The 17,702-nt window shown below is 50.4% G+C and overlaps 8 protein-coding genes; 6 read left to right on the forward strand and 2 right to left on the reverse strand.

The window, feature by feature from the left end:
* Positions 1 to 149: 149 nt before the first annotated feature.
* GSTUM_00001762001 (uncharacterized protein) lies at positions 150 to 1,173 on the reverse strand (the record flags this gene model as incomplete). XM_002835783.2 has 2 exons in its annotated part: positions 150 to 894; positions 1,005 to 1,173. The coding sequence occupies 2 exons, from the start codon at positions 1,171 to 1,173 to the stop codon at positions 503 to 505; spliced, it is 561 nt and encodes a 186-aa protein (XP_002835829.1). The 3' UTR covers positions 150 to 502.
* A 32-nt stretch (positions 1,174 to 1,205) lies between these two features.
* Positions 1,206 to 1,809, forward strand: GSTUM_00001763001 (uncharacterized protein; the record flags this gene model as incomplete). XM_002835784.2 has 1 exon in its annotated part: positions 1,206 to 1,809. The coding sequence occupies exon 1, from the start codon at positions 1,378 to 1,380 to the stop codon at positions 1,807 to 1,809; it is 432 nt and encodes a 143-aa protein (XP_002835830.1). The 5' UTR covers positions 1,206 to 1,377.
* A 540-nt stretch (positions 1,810 to 2,349) lies between these two features.
* GSTUM_00001764001 (uncharacterized protein) lies at positions 2,350 to 4,012 on the reverse strand. XM_002835785.2 has 2 exons: positions 3,454 to 4,012; positions 2,350 to 3,363 (listed from the first exon to the last, which is right to left on the reverse strand). The coding sequence occupies exons 1-2, from the start codon at positions 3,566 to 3,568 to the stop codon at positions 2,678 to 2,680; spliced, it is 801 nt and encodes a 266-aa protein (XP_002835831.1). The 5' UTR covers positions 3,569 to 4,012; the 3' UTR covers positions 2,350 to 2,677.
* Positions 4,013 to 7,234: 3,222 nt separating this feature from the next.
* Positions 7,235 to 11,171, forward strand: GSTUM_00001766001 (uncharacterized protein). XM_002835786.2 has 6 exons: positions 7,235 to 7,826; positions 8,083 to 8,527; positions 8,606 to 8,872; positions 8,933 to 9,603; positions 9,671 to 10,766; positions 10,815 to 11,171. The coding sequence occupies exons 2-6, from the start codon at positions 8,435 to 8,437 to the stop codon at positions 10,956 to 10,958; spliced, it is 2,271 nt and encodes a 756-aa protein (XP_002835832.1). The 5' UTR covers positions 7,235 to 7,826; positions 8,083 to 8,434; the 3' UTR covers positions 10,959 to 11,171.
* An 11-nt stretch (positions 11,172 to 11,182) lies between these two features.
* On the forward strand, positions 11,183 to 11,528 carry GSTUM_00001767001 (uncharacterized protein; the record flags this gene model as incomplete). XM_002835787.2 has 1 exon in its annotated part: positions 11,183 to 11,528. The coding sequence occupies one exon, from the start codon at positions 11,183 to 11,185 to the stop codon at positions 11,432 to 11,434; it is 252 nt and encodes an 83-aa protein (XP_002835833.1). The 3' UTR covers positions 11,435 to 11,528.
* Positions 11,529 to 11,625: 97 nt separating this feature from the next.
* GSTUM_00001768001 (uncharacterized protein) lies at positions 11,626 to 12,548 on the forward strand (the record flags this gene model as incomplete). XM_002835788.2 has 2 exons in its annotated part: positions 11,626 to 11,721; positions 11,778 to 12,548. 2 exons carry the CDS (start codon positions 11,626 to 11,628, stop codon positions 11,886 to 11,888), a joined length of 207 nt encoding a protein of 68 aa, XP_002835834.1. The 3' UTR covers positions 11,889 to 12,548.
* Positions 12,549 to 13,119: 571 nt separating this feature from the next.
* On the forward strand, positions 13,120 to 13,866 carry GSTUM_00001769001 (uncharacterized protein; the record flags this gene model as incomplete). XM_002835789.2 has 1 exon in its annotated part: positions 13,120 to 13,866. The coding sequence occupies one exon, from the start codon at positions 13,120 to 13,122 to the stop codon at positions 13,822 to 13,824; it is 705 nt and encodes a 234-aa protein (XP_002835835.1). The 3' UTR covers positions 13,825 to 13,866.
* A 2,079-nt stretch (positions 13,867 to 15,945) lies between these two features.
* On the forward strand, positions 15,946 to 17,225 carry GSTUM_00001770001 (uncharacterized protein). XM_002835790.2 has 2 exons: positions 15,946 to 16,656; positions 16,732 to 17,225. Exons 1-2 carry the CDS (start codon positions 16,423 to 16,425, stop codon positions 16,870 to 16,872), a joined length of 375 nt encoding a protein of 124 aa, XP_002835836.1. The 5' UTR covers positions 15,946 to 16,422; the 3' UTR covers positions 16,873 to 17,225.
* Positions 17,226 to 17,702: the final 477 nt, after the last annotated feature.

Consider the following 17,702-nt stretch of genomic DNA (forward strand, 5'->3'; position numbering starts at 1 on the left):
ACGAATAATCACGAGCACACATGTGAAATACGACCAAACTCGGTATTCCTCTAAGAGGCAACCCGACAACACCCAAAATGCCCAGGTTCCGAGTGACCACTCATGTACCACTCACCCCCAGAAACTCCATGTCATACCTCCACTGCAAGTTATGGGCATATAGAACCCGAACACAGGGATAAAAAATTTGTATAGCAAATTGCCTGTGCATATCTGACCGTCCATACAAAATTTGGACACAAATGTTCGGGTTCTATATACCTGTAACTTGTAGTAGCCCTGACATTCCGCTAATTCACCCACGCACTCCCTTCCCCCAGCGGGAAGCCTACCACCACTACAATCTCCTTCAGCTACCCAATCCTATCCGCCGAGCCCAGCTTGTTATCGTACGAACGACAGCCCGTAACTTCCACAAAAGAACAGAACCACCCTGTGGACCCTAGTGACGCACAATTCACTATGACGCCCCACCTCCCGATGGTTCTTGTCATCCGCTTGATTAAGTCTTGGTACTCAGGTACAGCAAGTACCCTGCGAAACCAATGACTCGGTCCCCGGGTGAGCCCCCATGGGGCACAACACCCACTAGTACTCGTGTGCAGCGCCGCAGCCTACAAGAGAGAACAAGCCCCCTGTCGCTCACGCCAAAGCACCGGCCAAACTCCTCTCTCGTCATTGCTAGGTCTTTTGTGGGGAGGATTCCCGTAATCATGGTTATGATGGGCAGGGAACCTTCGAATAATAAATGTGGTTTGTGAGGCAAGGTAGGCCGGGGTTGAGCTCGCCGCAGCTTGGAGTATGTTCTGGAAGGATTCAGGGTGAAGAGGAAGGACTGTTGTCGCGTGCGGCTATGCGAAGAGGTGGGGTGATGGGAGCAGATCCGGGTAATGACTAAACCGATGATAGTGATGATGGAGAGAATGAATGTCAGTCTTTATATCATACCCCCTCACTCATGCTTTCATCTCCTCGCTCCTAGTAAATCTTCATCTCCATCTTACCTCTACTACACATAATCCCGTCTTCTTCACCTCCCTCGCAATCACTAACACCTGCGATAGCACCAACAAGCACATCCCGCCATGCCTCAGTAATTAACCCATCTCTCAACCTCACCCACTCCGCGAAGCTTAGCCATCTCCCCTCATCCATCAACGCACTTACTTGCATTCAATATCTCCCCAACCCCCCTCCCACCCACCAATAGCCTCTCTGAGGCTCGGGGCTTGTAAGCAGAGCTCTGAAAAAACCCCTTACGCAAAATACCGCAACGTAGCCACTTTATCCCTGGTTTCCACCCCCCCCCCACACACAGTAGAAAAAAAGAAATCCCCCCGTTATGGCTACCAGGTGAGTTTAGGTTTCCTGCATTGTATGTATGACGCCAACCTAGGCTTCCTGGGTTGGTATGGGACAGTCCGCTGGGGGTATGCTAGTTTGGGTTATTTTTGCGTGTGTGGTGGCGAGACGTTGGGATGCATGGATGAATGGACCAAGGGATGGGTAAATGGGTGTAACCCAGTTTCGAGTTTCGGAGTTAAGTTGGACGCCCGATGGAGTTATCATAACAAAGTTATGATACCACCGGCAACCTGGGAATTGGGGCTCACTCGATATCTGCAAACTTTACCCATTTATTTATTTACTCATTTACTCCCTTCCCTTCTCCAACCCCTTCTAGAAGGGAGGGAAGTGAGGGGGGGGTTGCTTTTGCTTTTGCTATTGCTTTCGCCCCCCATTCTCCATCCCGTTCTGGATACTATTCAGAACTGGGCTTGTCGCGGGTTCCCCCGGACCGCCATATAGGTATTAGGCTTATCGAGCTGCTATCGCACTCGCAGGTCTAGAAGCACAGAAGTGCGTTTGTGTCGTGTTTTTGCTCATACCAAGCGGCGACGGAGCCGCTCAGGAACTGCGGATTTGTCATGGTGGGTGTCAATCATTTCCAAGAAGGTTTTCCCTTCTTTGACCGTTGTGCTATAGGGCGGTATCCCATATTAGAGTTAGGAGGGGTAGAGACCGGACGAAATGGGAACATGAATGAGGGTTAATCGTGTCACGGTGCACCGCATTTGAAAGAACGGAAAGGAGGGAGGGAGGGAAGAGCTAGGTTTGCTATTGTGCTATGTGCCTGTCTTTGTGCTTATCCTCGTTTATGCTGGTGTTCCCAAGTACCGCGCTCGCGTGGTAGGTAGAGTACTAATGCTCGACTATAGTATGTGCTGTATGGAATGGTGGGGTAGGTAAGTATCATATGTAAGGGAGAGGTAGATCTAGCCCGAGGTAAGTGACTGACTGCATTAAACACGGGCAAGGGAAGGCACAATTCTGTGTGTAAATTAACAATTTGATTGAAATTGATTGATTGTAGATGTACAGTACAGGTAATAACGCAGGCGGAATTACGATATTACTCTGCGATGAAGAATGTCACCCACTGCGCTGAACAAGATATTCTTCTACGGAACACTGCTATGAGTGAGTGGATTTACTGTAAGTATTTTTTTTCGGTCGGTGAAGGTAGATTAACGATTTCATGGGCGTAAACTAGACCTAACCCCGTTTCCCGGGTCTCTCCCTTTCTCCCCCTCTCCCCCCGCTGGGCCAGCATCCATCCACCCATCATCACCCAGCGCAAAGAAATAAAAGACACAAAAACCCCCCAATTCCTCTCTCAGTAAACAAGGCAAACCCTCTTCCCAACCCACTCCCCGCCATCTTGCCCGATAACCTCTTCGAATAGCCATCTTCCCACATCTCCCCTAGAAATCCTATACCCGACCGCAACACCCTCCACATCCCCCCACTTCCCACTCCCATTTCTAACCCTCCCCGCGTACCCCGCGCGCACCGCACCCCCAGCCGGTCCATCAGTCAACAGCCCAGCCCTGCCAACAACCCACTTTAGCAAACCTTCCTCCGCACCAGTCACAACACCCTCCATCTTGACCTTGTCCTCATGCGGGATCTTGAGCATCCCGTACAAAGGCTTCATCACGAATGGCAATTCCCCGGGAACCAATCCTGTAGTACTGATCACCGCCAGTAAGGGCTGCTGCCATTCCCCTTCCGCTGCTCCACCCTTGAGTTCCCGAAGCCCGGATAATATGGCCTCGGCAGCTTCCTGGCATATGTGCGGATTATCCAGTGTCGGGCGGAACGGGTTCAAGCCGAACTTTGGCGCCCCGCCGATTCCTGAGATTATGTATTTCCGGGGAAGGGAAGAGTTCGTTTGTGAGCGGAGGGTTTCGAGAACGGCGGTGGGTGTTTGGACGGTGCCCTCTGTTATAGTTAGGTTTTGTAGGGTCCCCTGCGGTAGGCTTGAGAGTTGGGTGAGGAGATGGGAGGGGCGGCGGGTTACTACTCGAGTAGTTGGAAAGGCTAGGTCAGCTAATTCGCCAGGCAGAGATGTACGATACCAGTACTATACGGCAGGATGCGGAGACTAACAAGCAGAACACCGACACCCGCTCTCAAGCGCTAGCTTCAGCGCTGCAAGCGCGCATCCGCCTGTTGGGCCAAAAAAGGCGACCTCTTTGATTTCAGTAGTAATTGCTTCCGACATTTCCTATTATTATTCTCTTCCCTCTTTCCTTTGTGTTCCTTCCTCCCTTCTCGGCTCGTCTCGTCTTATCGCACACCGATCGATTGCTCCACCCATCCACAGCCGGCAGGGTTGCTTATATCATCCAATGCGGGGGAATCTTTATCCGTTTTCGTGCGCCACCACGCAACTTATCCCACCGAGAAGTCCAATGATGCCCACTCCCTTACCGTCCTTGAGCACTTGCACCGGAATCCTCGGGATGCTTCTTCCCCCCCGCTTCACTACTACCGGTACTGTGCGAGCACACACACTTGCATGACTAACATGACGTGACTTTCCTCCTGCGATCAGTGAAGTCCACCCACGGACGAGCAGCACCGGCAGCACCGGAAAATGTGGGTAACGCGTCCCGGGACCAGAGTAATTGCAATGTACTGTACCGCATGTACCTGTACAGTGCTGTTTAAACGCGGATGCAGGGTGGAGCCCAGAAGTGTGGGAGCGGGGGGGGGGGGGCTTTGCTTTTTCGAGAGAGAATGATAAAGTTATTTGGTTGCTTGCTTCCTTTCCTGCTGTCAGAACGAGCGGATGCAGCTGCGTTATCTTAGAAAATGCTGTGCACCCAGTGTGACTGTCCTAGGCGGGGATGACTAAGGCGCTCCCTCAGCACTCTTTAGTGATGATGGGGGTAGGTACGGTCATGTAGCTACCGTACCATAACTCTAATAATATTATTAGCAATGGTCTGGAGTTTGTGCAGCAACGAATTTGTAGTACTGGCAATTACTAAACGTTGCTTGTTGACCTGTGTCTCAGACAGTGACGCTGCATAACATTTTCCACTCGCTCACCAGTACAGTACAAGTACAGGAGACGGTGGATTGGGACAAGTGCCGTGCTGTGCCGGAGCGCAGCAGGGACCCAAGTCGGTTTGGGTTGTTTGGATCGGTTTAGATCTCGGGGTGACCGAGCCTCTCTCCTCCTCATTCATCCATTCACTCATTTATTCAGCAAGGGTAGGTAATAGTTTCTCTACAGACGATTTATATCAATATTATCCTAAACTCTTTTTTTCGTAGCGAGCGACCTGCGTGCACGGGCGTGGATACAGTCACGGGACTTGGGATAAAGGTCAGAGTACTGTACTCGAGTAGAGTAGAGCAGAGTAGAGGTTTGTCATCCATCGTGCTGCAAGAGGTACGGTAGAATATCCACGCTATGGTACTAGTACCAGCCTGCACCAGAGCCGCCGGCAGGGGGGGGAGTATCATACCCGTACAAGAGGGTGGAGATGGAGTGTTCCGCCATTGGTGTCACCTCGTTGGTCCTCTCTACCTACTCGAGTACCGGTATCATACAATACGGTGCTGTAACTTTCTATACTAGGTTTCTTGCCCCAACCTTCGTCGTTGGACACGCTAGCCCACTCTGCCAGCTACCATCATCACCACTCATAGGGACATTTGTGCCCCTCTTTCCCATGTCCTCTCATTCCAAGCCTCGTCAAGACTGGAATATTTCCCTAGATGGTGCCAAGGATTCGGTCCCGCCACTATTGTCGGTCCCGCAGCCCGTCGGGACCTTCGTGTCAGCCGGTGCTCGCCGTTTCGCGCTATCGTACCTCGGATGGTGGGGGGGCGTGCTATAATACAGTATGGTATACCTAGTGGGGGGAATAGTACCAGCAGTAATTTTTACCTTCTGGACTTTTACGAGTATCATACCGCATCATCATGATCAACGGGAACAGTGGTGGTGATGGCGGTTAAGGCGAACCCTTCGTACTAGTGCTGTACCAGGGTTTATGGATGTTTGCACTTGCACCTCTTTAGTGCTTGCTTTCATGAGCCTGATCAATCAATCAGCCAACCTATGAAGTTCTCAGTCCCCTCGGAAAAATACCGGGACCCTCAGCGTACTACGGCACCGGTACCACACATCTGTGCCAAACCTCACTAAATTCGGCCCTTGAAGGAGGGGGGGAGAATTTCTAAGGTAGGATCGTTGGAAAAGCACTTCATAAGAGAACATTCTGCCCGTGGATTGCTCGATGCAGGAAGCAAAGGGTTGGTTAGAATGGATGGTTTATATTATATAACGACCATTGTATATTTCTTCCATCCAATCTGTTGGCCACAGGGGCATTCATGGGGGTGGTGGTCGGAATAGGTTGGGTGAGTGAGTGGATGAGTGAGGAGGAGGGGGGGGTACGAGAGGGAAGGACGGGCGGTGAGCGGGATGTGAAAATAAGGTAATTGCTACGGATGCGGTGCTACACCATATGAGCACAGTTCAGTATGATTAGGCAGGGTTGCTGCGCTTGTAGAGTGCATATTTCACGTAGCTGTCTGCGTTTATAGATGCATACCCTACTGTACTGTGCTGTGATGTCGTATTGTCGATGCTGCTGTGCTGGGGTGTGTTGTGGTACTGGTATGCTGTGTGTAGGCGGGTATCATGGACAAATACAAATTGGTGGATAGATGTAGGGGGTATAATTAGTATAGTACGGTAGACGAAAGGAAAACCCCCCGGGAGCTCCCCGAGAGCAAAAACGAGGATATAATTCCTTGGCCTTAGCGCTAACTCACTTCATAAGGGAACGGGATTCAAAGGCTTGTGAACATATCGAATAACGAATCGATAATGCGCTCAAGTACGAAAGGGGGTTGGTAGGAGGAGAATGGCCGAGTAGGAGGGTTTTTGATACCAGCTTCGATAACGACGGCAAAACCATCCACGAGAATGCGAAAGACGGCTCTCGCTCCCGCGCTTTTTCCCCAGGTATTTTTTTTTCTTCTTCTTTCCCTCTCTCCGGTTTATCAGGGACGAGGTTATCAGACCCCTGGACTGAACCCTCTGCCTTGGTATTTTATTTTATTTTACTCGGGAGGAGAAACTTTTTTGGATGGCTGCAGACTGGGTTGGAGATTATTGGGTGCAGATTGGATGCAGATTGGCCTGGAGGGGGTTCTTCTGTGTATATGTAACCAACCTGCGGGTATATCATAAAAGTGCAGCGCAGTATGATACCAGGGATGAAGAAGGGTGCAGTAAGTCTGTCGGACTTTCCATGGTTGGCTCCATGGTTTTCCTGACCACTCAGAGAATGGTGTTTGCTCCAGCCACTGGGCCAATATTTCTACTGACTTTTTCCTTCGCCCAGAATCAGCGCAGCTTGCCCATCCAGTTGCATAATTATCGTCACACACACGTAAGGCAAAATCGACCAACCATACCAGAGTTCTACAGACCTGTTCAGGAGATGCCCTGTTTCTAGGTACTCGAGTAGAGAGGCTTTGTTGTGCCGCTTGTGGATGGATGGTTTTCTATTCACCTCTAACTTGCTTTTTTACTCTACCCTACTCTATACTTTTTCACTGGATGGAATAAGTGGTGCGACTCCAGAGCGGATGTTTCCTCTCACCCCCGTTGCTCGGGCGTCCCACATGGGGAAGATGGGAAGTTGAATGTCGCTTGGCTGGAAGAGAGGAAGACCAGGCTGCGCCATATGCCAGATCACTGTATGATATGATATGATTATATGCCCCACCGCAGACCATACTCTTCAAAAGTTTTATTCTCATAAGTACAGTATTGAAGCAAGGTTGAGTGATCGAATTGTTTACGTGAAGACATACAAATACCGTTAATGCTGGAGTGGATAAGGCCAAGTCGGGTGCAACGTTAACAAGAGACCCCCCAGATCACAATGTCATTCAGTTAGACTACGAGTACTCGAGTACGGGTACAGTAGATCTCAAATACAGCCAAGGCTGAAACCGTGATCGGAGCACCGGATGGGTGGTTCCGCTCGACATCCCATCAACATTGTCACCCTCGCTTTTCTGCTTCCCCTCCAATAATCATTACTACGCCCAGTGTATATTTCCTACCAGACACAGAACTATACTCGAGCACAGTACTCGTACACTTACGTCCCAGATCGCCCACTGCTAGGGCCGGCATCCTTCCCACTCCCCCCCCTTTCCCGTTTCACAAAATGTCACCCAATCTACTCCCTCCCCTCCCTCACCTCCCCTCTCCTTGCTCTTCTTCTTGCTACGGTATTGTGCCCTCTCCTCGCATTCGTAAATAACCTCCATCAAGTTTCTGTAGGGATAGAGACCACTATGCCTTTCCCATCCGTCCATCCCATACCCATCACTATATACTGGCGCAGGTCCCCTCCTGTCCCAAGGGTCTTCAGGGTTCTCCGGCTTAACACCGAGATCAAATTCGTAACCTCCTCCCGCTTTCCGACAGGGGATTAGCAGTCAGTCCATCCTCTCGCCCTTTCCTTGTTCCACTTCTCGCTCCTCCCTCTGAGTAGGAAACGAGTCCTCCCCTACCTCCCCCACCACACACCCATCACAGTTCAATCATATTTCCAATATTCGTTCACCCCCCCTGGAGCTCACCTTGTCCGGGATTGCATTCTTTTTTCCTTCCTTGTCCTTCCTGCTCCACACGCTCAGCCGCCAAGCTACCCTCTTCTCACTTATTAACCATTGAGTCTTCCGCTTCTTCAGGGACGTCACTTGTGTCCAGTCTTTTCTCGCTTTCGACAAAACCTCCCATCTAGTTCAGACTAGCACTTGGACCCTGACTTCCTTCGCCCCTGCCTGCCTCCGCTAACCTGCCTATTGGCCTTTTCCGGTACCGATCCGAGTAACCATCGATCCTGTGCTCACCCCCGTCAGATTCACCCCCCCCCGTCACATAATCATTGCGCTCTGCGACATTCTCCTACTCATACTATTGTTGCTGCTGCCTTGACCTTCCGGTCTTGATATAGGCCTCAAGGTACACGACTGATAAAAAAAAAAAAAACTCCCCTTTGTGAGCTCATTTCAACCTTTCCACCCCATCCCACTATCAGCAATGGCTACTACGGACTCTCAAGCACCGCAGCGAAAACGCAAGAGAGCTAGGACCGTTATTTCTTGTACCGAATGCCATCGAAGAAAGCAAAAGGTTGGTTCTATAACGCAAGAGAAATTCGTCTAAATTTTAACTCCATGAGTGCTAACCCTTGCTTACCTTTGACTATAGTGTGATAGACAACAACCATGTGGAAATTGTACCCTTAGATCGGCTTCGCACTTGTGCCATTACGAGAGTAAACCGAATGCTGCGAATAACAGCACCAATAACATCAGTCCGAACTCACCGATCAGTCCCAATGACTCGAATAGAAGTTTGAAAGGCGGGTCTCCCGATTCCACCGGGGAGTTATCACTGGCCCAGGTGAAGGACAGCACGGGTGGATTCGGCTACATCAGGGGGAGCGGACACACCGCGCTGAACGTCCTCGAGAAGGTATGGCAACTACGAGCCCAAGAAATCGAGTCTACGCAAGTATTGACAGATCGGATCCAGCTTGATCTCGAAGGTGGCAACTGGGCAAAGCCGAACATGGAACTTGTTGAGATCTCGGAATGTGTGGAGCTCCACGCGTACACAAAACACATTCGCCAGATCCCTCCTCGACCATATACCCAGCTACTTGTAAAAGTATTTTTTTCTGAGTGTAATTGGATTTACGGGACACTTCACGAGGCGACGTTTATGGCGCACCTGTATGAGTGGTTTGAGATTTGTGCGGCAAAAGATTCCCCGCACTCGCCTGTCAAAAAGAAGATTTTGTCGCAGTTCCCAGCCTTGTTGCTACAGGTGCTTGCTATTGCCCTGCAAATGCTCCCGAAGGAGCACTACAAATTCATGGGGCAGCTCAACCTGGGAAAAGAAAATTTTTACACGCTCAGCGCTACCTACAGTGGTACCGCCTGCGAACTTGCTGGCTTGATTTCGGCGAGCAGTCCCACGCTTCCCAGGGTCCAGCAGTGGTTTCTGAGGAGCTCATGGCTCAAGAGTGAGGGGAGGGCGGTTGAGGCGTGGCACGCGCTCGGACAGGCAATCAGGGAGGCGCAGGAAATGGGATTGCATAGGGAGCAGCCACGAAAATCACCAAACAGCCAAGAAAATATTGCGTGCATTTGGAACAGAGAGATGGAAAAAAGAGTTTGGATTAATCTTTACGTATGGGATCGGTATGATTTTTTCTTCATTCCATATTGTGCAATTTTTTATTCATCTTTTCTGATATGGTGACTACAGATTTATGGCAATGATTCTTGGTCGACCAACAATGATCAACGACCGCCATTGCAACGTCACACCACCTCTAGACTGCGAGTTACCTTCAGACCTGACTAAACCCCCAGTCCCAAGGGGTCCACTTGACCCACCTACTCCGTTCACGGAGAGACTCCTGGATTACCAGCTTGCCAATATCGTCAACGAGATCGACGAAATGGAGGTTAAGTTGGACAAACCTCTTAACCTCGATTTCTCGTCGATCGATTTGATGCACTCGAAGATCCTATCTTTCACGGAGTTCTTCCCACCAGCACTTGCGATCCAGAACCGAGACACATCCTACGACAATCACCATCCGTTCCTCGCTGCTCAAACCGAGCTCCTCAAGGCCTCAGCTTTCTGTCTTATTGTTGGTCTTCACAGACCATTCGTGTTTACCCGGGATCGATCCAAGCAGGAGCTTGTGAAGGCGTCACTCGTGATACTGGATTCGCAGACTCGCGTTTTCCAAATGACGAAGGAGCACCACCACACCATCTATACTCTGTGCTTTTTTACGTTTGACCCGGCAGTTTTGGTTGCTGCGGTGATAATCACTTCGCCAGCGTCACTCGACCCTGAGATCCTCGATGCATGCATGGAGGCCCTGCGCGAGGGCCAAAAACGCCTGGAAATCCTCGGCCAACGCATAAAACTTGCCGAGAAGGGAGCCGCAGTGCTCAGGGTTTTGATATCCAAGGCCGAGTCGGCAATCACTAGTGTGCAGCGAATCGACGGCATGATGAACCGAACGAGAATCTCGTCCCAGTCATCAACAACTCAATCAGACACCGACACATCCTCGAATTCTCCATTCTCAACAGCCTGTGCGCAGTCACACTCATCGCCCGCTTCCTCCGTATCGTTTCCCGAATCCTTGTCACACTCTCCTACGATGATACCCAGTCAGATTAGGCTCCATCCGGGGGACAACACAATGTGCAAGCCCGAGCTCATGAGCGACTTTGATTGGGCCACATACACGAATGCAGTAGTACCCCACAGAGATCTCATGTCGATGGACCTTGAGGAGTTCTTCGCTATGCCGGACATGGTCGCAGGAAATATGGACCAGGTAGGGCACGCCCACGCCCATGTACATGCTCAAGCTCACCAGGCCCAGCAGCAGGCGCACCACAACCAGCAGCAAGATATGTACTATGGCGGAGGCTGTGCTGTGGAGGAACAGCAGATCATGGGTAGCCCAGTAGGGGGGATTCAGGGAGACGGGTTTTGGCAGAATTTGTTGAATGTTCAATTTCAATGACAGTCATTCGTTTTTAGATATCTCTTTTCCTTCCTTGCGTTATAAAATGCTTTTTTTCCTTTTGCGTTTTTTGTTTATTACCTGTTTGTTTATTATTACTCTTTACTTTTTTTCTTCTCTCTCTTCTACTGCCTACGAGTAAGGCGTAGCTTAGCTTTGGCGGCTTGTTAGTAGGCGGTGGACGGATTGGAAAGAGTTTTATTTCCCCGTTTTCCGGTTTCGTCATGCTCTTTTTGGTGCTCGAGCACTCTTGCTCGCGGTTCTCATTAGTCCTCCTTCCTTCCTTTGCCCGAGGGTGGCTATCCTCATTTCATTTGCTTAAATCGGTGGGTTCCGGCTTTTTCTGTTCTTCCTCTTCATGTTCATTATTCTATTCTATTCTCCTCCTCCAATTCGGTTATTACTATTACTCCATTTTATTCCTTTACAATCGGAGTATTTTGTTTCCGTTTCCGGCTTTCATGGCAATGATGTAACTTATTCACGAACTCCCTTCTTTTTCCTCTCGAGTTATTCCCCCCCCTCAAAAAAAAAACCCCCATGTACAAGCCAAGCCAACTCATTCATTCACCATCTGTAACCTACACTTTACCAGCTATTAATGATGAGGACAACGGAAGTGGAAGTTGGAGGTTATATCATACCGGCATGAGTGGGTAAGGGTAGCATGGCCAAAGTGAAGGGAAAATATTCCAAAGTGAACTCCCAAACAACTTACCGGAAGCGAATGCTGAGGGGCCGACGAGAAGGGGAGAAAGCAAAAGTAAGCCCCACCAACCAAATATTCACCTCACCTGGCACCGAGTAATATTTTTTCAGGGCGCAGTTTTCCTACCATTCCCTTTTCCACCATCACCAACCACAAATCGATCAATCAATCAGAGAGGATTTCCCACCTATCATACCTGCCTAACCCTATCCGCCAGCTAGCCAGCGAGACCAATATCGCACCCCGCTTGGAAAGTGAGTCGCACACCACCACAGGGCGGAAAAGCGCAGTAACTGTACAGCATGTCCGGCACCGGCTGGTTATTATCTTGTCCCGGAATACGATGGTGGACCGGGTGATGAGCTGTGAAGGTATGTGAGCGGAGAGAGTAATTGGAGTGATGATTGCGGTTTGGGATGGGATGGGAGGGGGGCGGTGTTATGAGAGGGATAGAGTAATTGATCGGAGGCTTTTGAGAGCGTGGTTCGTACTCTTTCTGTTAGGGTGAGTAGGTGAGGTGAAGCGAGGTGAGGTGGTGGGTTTCGTGGTTCGAGTTAGTTTTGACGAGGGTTTTTTCTTTTCCTCGAGAGTGATGGAGGGAGGGAGTGAGTACTTGGAGTTAGGCTTGGTTTGGGTCGGGCTAGCTGGGGTGATCGCAGTATGATAATATGATATTACGCTAGAGCGGAAGTTGTTGTAAGGAGTGAGGGAGAGTGTGTTGTCTGGAGCACGATACCTATCCATCGTGTCTGCGATAATTCAGTAGGATATTATGATAAAACCGAAATCACACCACCTCACTCACTCACTCAACCCCCCCTCCCCTCAGTCTGTGCTATGATAGAATACTTCCCTCCCTCTCCCTCCCTCTCCCCCCCTTTCACCAATGACGTAAACCCCACCTCCCCCCCTCCCCGTCCGTGCACTCCCCCGGCCGTTTGTTACTTTACCGGTACTCGAAGGTACATTTGTACCGTCCCCATACAACAAGCACGCTTGTACCGTGTGTACCGTGTGTACCGCGTGTACGTACGTCCGCCCGCTTTTTTACAGTTGGCGGGAATGTTGCTTTGCGTTGCGGGTTCACGGGAATGGATGGATGGATGGATGGATGGATGGATGGATATTGATGAGTTGTTGGCTTTATTGTTTGTATGTATGCGTTAGTGCCGGGAGGGTGATTGTGGTGAATCGATCGGAGGAAGAGGGGGGTATATAGAGGGGGATGATGGGGGGGGGGTAAGGGGTTCATTCGTTAAGGTAAGAAAGGAAGAAAGGAAGGAAGGGGAGAGAGGTTTTTAGTTAATTGAATTGGATATTTGGGTTTTTTTCCTCTCTGATATTCCTTCCTTCTCATTAGGGAAGTATCGTACGGTTTTTTATATGGAGTGTGGTAGTGACCGTGGTGGATTTTCGAAGGGAAGAGAAATGGAATTGGAAATGGAGTGTTTCATGGAAGGTCACTCGGGTCGCCACGATAGTGGAGGACTGGGGGAGGTATGTTTCTATCATAATAGGATACGTATTGTCACGTTTTTTGATAACAATGCTTACCCCCCCCCTCATTCACAGCACCACCACCACCAACCCCGCCAAGCAAACCCGACCCCACCAACCTCACCCACAGCAACCGCCAGCCTATCCAAAAAGCGCGCCCAATCACCCTCCCTCACGTCCTCCCCCTCCTCCCCCTCCTCCTCGCCACCACCACCACCAAAACGTCGCGTCCTCCTCCCCTCCCTGCCGGACGAAACGGCCCTCCTCCTCACGCTGAAGGACACGCAGAACCTGCCGTGGCCCCGCGTGCACACCGCCTTCGCGGCCCACGGCTGGGAGCGCAAGCTCGCGGTGCTGAAGGGCCGCTACAAGGCTATCAAAGAGGGGGGTGTGTACTGGGAGGAGGACGATGTGGACTTGCTCTTCCGTGCCGTGTGGGAGGTCGAGAGGGAGTTCGAGAGGGGACGGTGGGAGGCGGTTGCCGAGAAGGTGAGGGGTTGGGGGGGCTGCGGGGGCAGGGTTGGAAGCGCGGAGTGTGAGAGGAGGTGGAAGAAGGGGGGGCGGATGGAGAAGGAGGGGGAGGGGGAGGGGGAAAAGGTGGAGGAGGGGCAGGGGAAGGGGAGGGAGGATGTGATGAAGGTTGGGAGTTTGCTGGGGTAGACGAGGAGTTTATTATTGTACCGGTACTACTCGGTCTTATTTATTCTTCTCTCTCTCTTTTTCCATTTGCCTGTTCAGTTTTACACATTCAACGAAGTGGAAGCAAGCAGCCCCTATCTATGATACTACGTGTATTGTATTATTATTTGTATTGCTACTGATTATGGCAAGGGATCCAAGGGACTTGTGCGGGTACGAAGGAAACGAATTCAAGGATATTTCCACAAAAAGCGGATACATATTCCGCATGTAGAGTAGTGGGCGGTGACATAATTAATCTCTTCCAGCGACATTTCCATCAGGACGGCCAAAGATATGATACTGGGGGACATTAGCTCGGCAACTTCCCCACAAAGTTACAAGTACGAGTACCACCACATGGGGAAACGATTGTTTCTATGGTACCATCCCGAGTAGCCAGCCAGCCAGCCAGCCAGACCTACGAGTATTCAATGATCGATTGAAAGGCGAAATGGTTAGCAAGATCCCATCTTTCCCCCAATTACCTTCCAGCGTAAAAAAAAACCTTGGTGCTCCCTGACGCACCGTTGCCGTGTTTTTTTTTCTTTTTTTTCCGCTATTCTCGGCCACCAAACCAGACCCGAATCGCTTTGGTAGGAACAGCCCACGACGCCTCCTCGCGTGTCTATTCCACAAACCCAATACTCGAGTACTCGAGTACTGGTAAAATACTGTTCCTCAAGCGCCCACCTCCCCTGTATATTCCCCGGATGGAGACATCCAGGTCCAACCTCTCTCCCTCTCACGCCTCCTGCGCCGTAGGGTACCGGTGCACCACTGGACGGTTATGGTAATTATGATACTGGTACCAACTACATTCTAGAACAAAAGAGGCCAAAAGCAAAAGGACAGAAAAACCTGAATTCCCCCCAAATCAAAACAGGCCCGTTCCTGCATCCGCCTCTTCCCCCGCACAGACCCTAACCAAAGAAAAAGGAAAGAGAAAAAAAGGAAAGAAAGAATTCCCCGAAACAATCATTGCCGGTGAGCACGGCAATGTATCCCTTTGCTCTCATTCCAAATAACTACTCAGTAATTAGGCATGACATCACAGTGGGTTATCACCTAACCTACAACCCACAGATGGCAATTCTTGTTAACTGAATTCCCGGGTGTTCCCTTGAGAGCAGTATCAGCGGAAAAGGTGTACTCAAGGAGTGGTAATGCTGGATGGAAACTCAGGTGATTGGCTTGGCATCAGGTGAGCGAGAGGGGGTAGTGGTGGTACACTGGAGGGTGTTTTGGATTGTTTGCTTGGGAGATTTGTGGTTTGAGCGCAGGGGTGAAAAAGTACCTGTATTAGGCGATGGCATGTACGATTTCCCCCTGAGAAGGGGAGCTCCTAGACCATGCTTACTCAAGCAACCGGTGTAATAGCAAGAGCCGGAGGTTGGGAGAGAGGATGGGTGGGGGAGTTGTGCGATCAGGGAGGGTGTACCATGACTCGGTAATTCTGTCCGGTTGGCTATTTTTTTCGCGTTCCTTTTTCTCTCCCCCACCCCCTTCTCTCCCGGTCTTTCTATCTACGGTGTTTGTATGAAGGGATATGATGGGCGGACAGATACGAGTACTGGCTGGCATATCATACGTGATGCAGGTACGAAAGGGGGGGGAGTATATCTCGCTCAGGGAATCTCTCTAATTATCCAACCGTGACAAACGAGAGGGCTGTACGGTACTGTACTCGGTACTGCTATCGTGGGCACACCGTGCTCGGGGGTACGCGATGGGATGTGGATGGACTAAACGAGATAACTTCACGGAAGTTGTTATGCACGGATCGGACTTCTTTGGATGTTTCCAGGACCGTGGGTTTGGGCGTTATTGATGATGATGATGATGATGATGGTGATGGTGACAATGAATACATACCAATTCACGACGCGGTCAGGTGTTTTGAAAGAATAGAGATCTACTCTATGTCTCAGGTAAACGTGGTCTGTGCGGCTGCGATATTCTCAACGAAGATGGCGGTGGCACGAAAGTGCATGATGTATTTCTGGAAAATTAAGGACTGCATTCCGGCTTCGAATTCCTTGTATAAAAAGGCCAAAGTTTCCTGGGCCTTTCCCGTACAATCTCACCGCAATATTGCCCCACCTACCAATAATTATTAACCTACCACTCGCTGCTTGCTACTGTTCTATGACACCTTGCTCCACTCCCTCTCTCCCTCTCTCCTCCACCACCACCACCACCACCACCACCACGTTGCCACACACACACACAAGCACAATGAATTGTCCTCCAGAATACCCCTTTCAAAGCTACTCCTACTTGACTCAACCCTTCTTCCCAACCACGGCACAACTCCCCTGCCCACCGTACCCATCACCCCAGCATTCACCGCTCTCCCCACAGCTGGAGCAAAAGTACTTCCACCACCACCACCCAACCACCTTCGCACTGGACCCATTCCTCTCCTCTCCCCCTCCACCCCCTCCTCCCGCTCCAGCGCTCCAGGAACCCATGTCCCCGACACTCCCCGCAATCAAGCAGGAATCGGTCCCCGAACCGTCCCCGGAACCCACCACCGCTACAACTACCGCCGCCGCCGCCGCCGCTACCGCCCCCGCAATGAAACGTCCCCGCCAGCGTGGACCCCCGACGAAGCATTCCGACACCACGAGCCGATATTTAATAAGTCAGGACAACGACCGCCTCTACAAGCTTAGGGAGGAACAGGGCAAGACTTGGCAGGAGATAGCAGAGGTCTTCAAGAAGGAGGGGAGGGGAAATCTCACGACGAACGTCATTCGTGTAAGATTCTACCGACTGAAGGATAAAGCTGCTGCGTGGGGCGATGACGAGGTTAGTACTTGCATCATCACCATCCTCCTGCAGGATAGAGGAAGTGGGAGGAAGGCGCTAATATGGCGTATATAGATTGAGAGATTGAAAGCTGCGATCGCGGACGTTGACAGGAGGAAGTGGGAATTTGTGAGTGCGAAGATGGCAGAATTGGGAGGCCCTGATGCGCGGAGGTTTGCCGCTGCTGCATGCGAGAGGAAGGCGAAGGAGATTTAGTTTTTTTATCACTGGAAGTAAAAAAAAAAAAAAAAAAAAAGAGGGGCAAAATCATAATTTATTATCAAGGTGTTTTGGGTGTGATGTTTCCGTTTCTGATTTATTCTTGGGTTTTGTTTATATCTTGGGAAGTGCCAACGCTGGCATAACTTACGGTGCGAGTGTGAGTCTGGTTTGTTTTGTTTCCCCTTCGTTCAGCAGAGATTCCTTAGCCTCCGCGGTTTCCTTCCCTCTTTCCCATCTCATTCATCGGTCTCTTCCTTCTTTCTCCCTCTCCATTTTTATTTTTATTTTCCTTTTATTTATGCGGCGTTTCAGGGTGGCTTTTTCTCCTTTTTCCTTCTCCGGTCTTTCTCGATGGGTATTCGGCTTGCTTCGATTTCCTTCTCTTTTCGGTTTCATCCCGGTAGTATACAGTATATATATATAGCTCGCGCTCTGCTTCTTGTCCCCGGTTAGGTAGGATCAGGATCGGTATCAATGTATAAGTATAATTTTTTTCCTCTTTTCTCTAGCTCACCTTTCACCGTCAGCCATTGTGATTCACAGTTTTGCGCGTTCCGCGAAGTATACTGTGGAGGCGGCTTTATATGATTCGCCGTGTTTGCCCTGGTTTGGAATGGAATGGGGAGAGTGAGGAGGAAGAGGTGGGTTTTTGCTTCAATATCTCTCTGGACATGTGTGACATGTGCGTGAATGATTATGATGACAGGTTGGGAGGAAGTTGAGTGGATCGGTCGTGTAGAGAGAGTCCCGTGATTTCGAGGTATAGCACAGGGTGGTAGGGAAGTGCTGGAAGAGTTGAGTTTGTGCGGGGTTTCCTTGAGATT

The sequence above is a fragment of the Tuber melanosporum genome, assembly GCF_000151645.1.
Source record: "Tuber melanosporum whole genome shotgun sequence assembly, scaffold_118, strain Mel28".
Classification (NCBI taxonomy): domain Eukaryota; kingdom Fungi; phylum Ascomycota; class Pezizomycetes; order Pezizales; family Tuberaceae; genus Tuber; species Tuber melanosporum.

Bases quoted from the DNA above. Each gene is read 5' to 3' on its own strand.
- GSTUM_00001764001 (XM_002835785.2), bottom strand. From the start codon at position 3,568: ATGTCGGAAGCAATTACTACTGAAATCAAAGAGGTCGCCTTTTTTGGC. The intron at 3,364-3,453 runs GTTAGTCTCCGC...CTACTCGAGTAG, and splicing joins CGGGTGTCGGTGTTCTGCTT to TAACCCGCCGCCCCTCCCAT.
- GSTUM_00001766001 (XM_002835786.2), top strand. From the start codon at position 8,435: ATGGCTACTACGGACTCTCAAGCACCGCAGCGAAAACGCAAGAGAGCT. The intron at 8,528-8,605 runs GTTGGTTCTATA...CTTTGACTATAG, and splicing joins GCCATCGAAGAAAGCAAAAG to TGTGATAGACAACAACCATG. The intron at 9,604-9,670 runs GTATGATTTTTT...TGGTGACTACAG, and splicing joins AATCTTTACGTATGGGATCG to ATTTATGGCAATGATTCTTG.
- GSTUM_00001770001 (XM_002835790.2), top strand. From the start codon at position 16,423: ATGAAACGTCCCCGCCAGCGTGGACCCCCGACGAAGCATTCCGACACC. The intron at 16,657-16,731 runs GTTAGTACTTGC...TGGCGTATATAG, and splicing joins CTGCGTGGGGCGATGACGAG to ATTGAGAGATTGAAAGCTGC.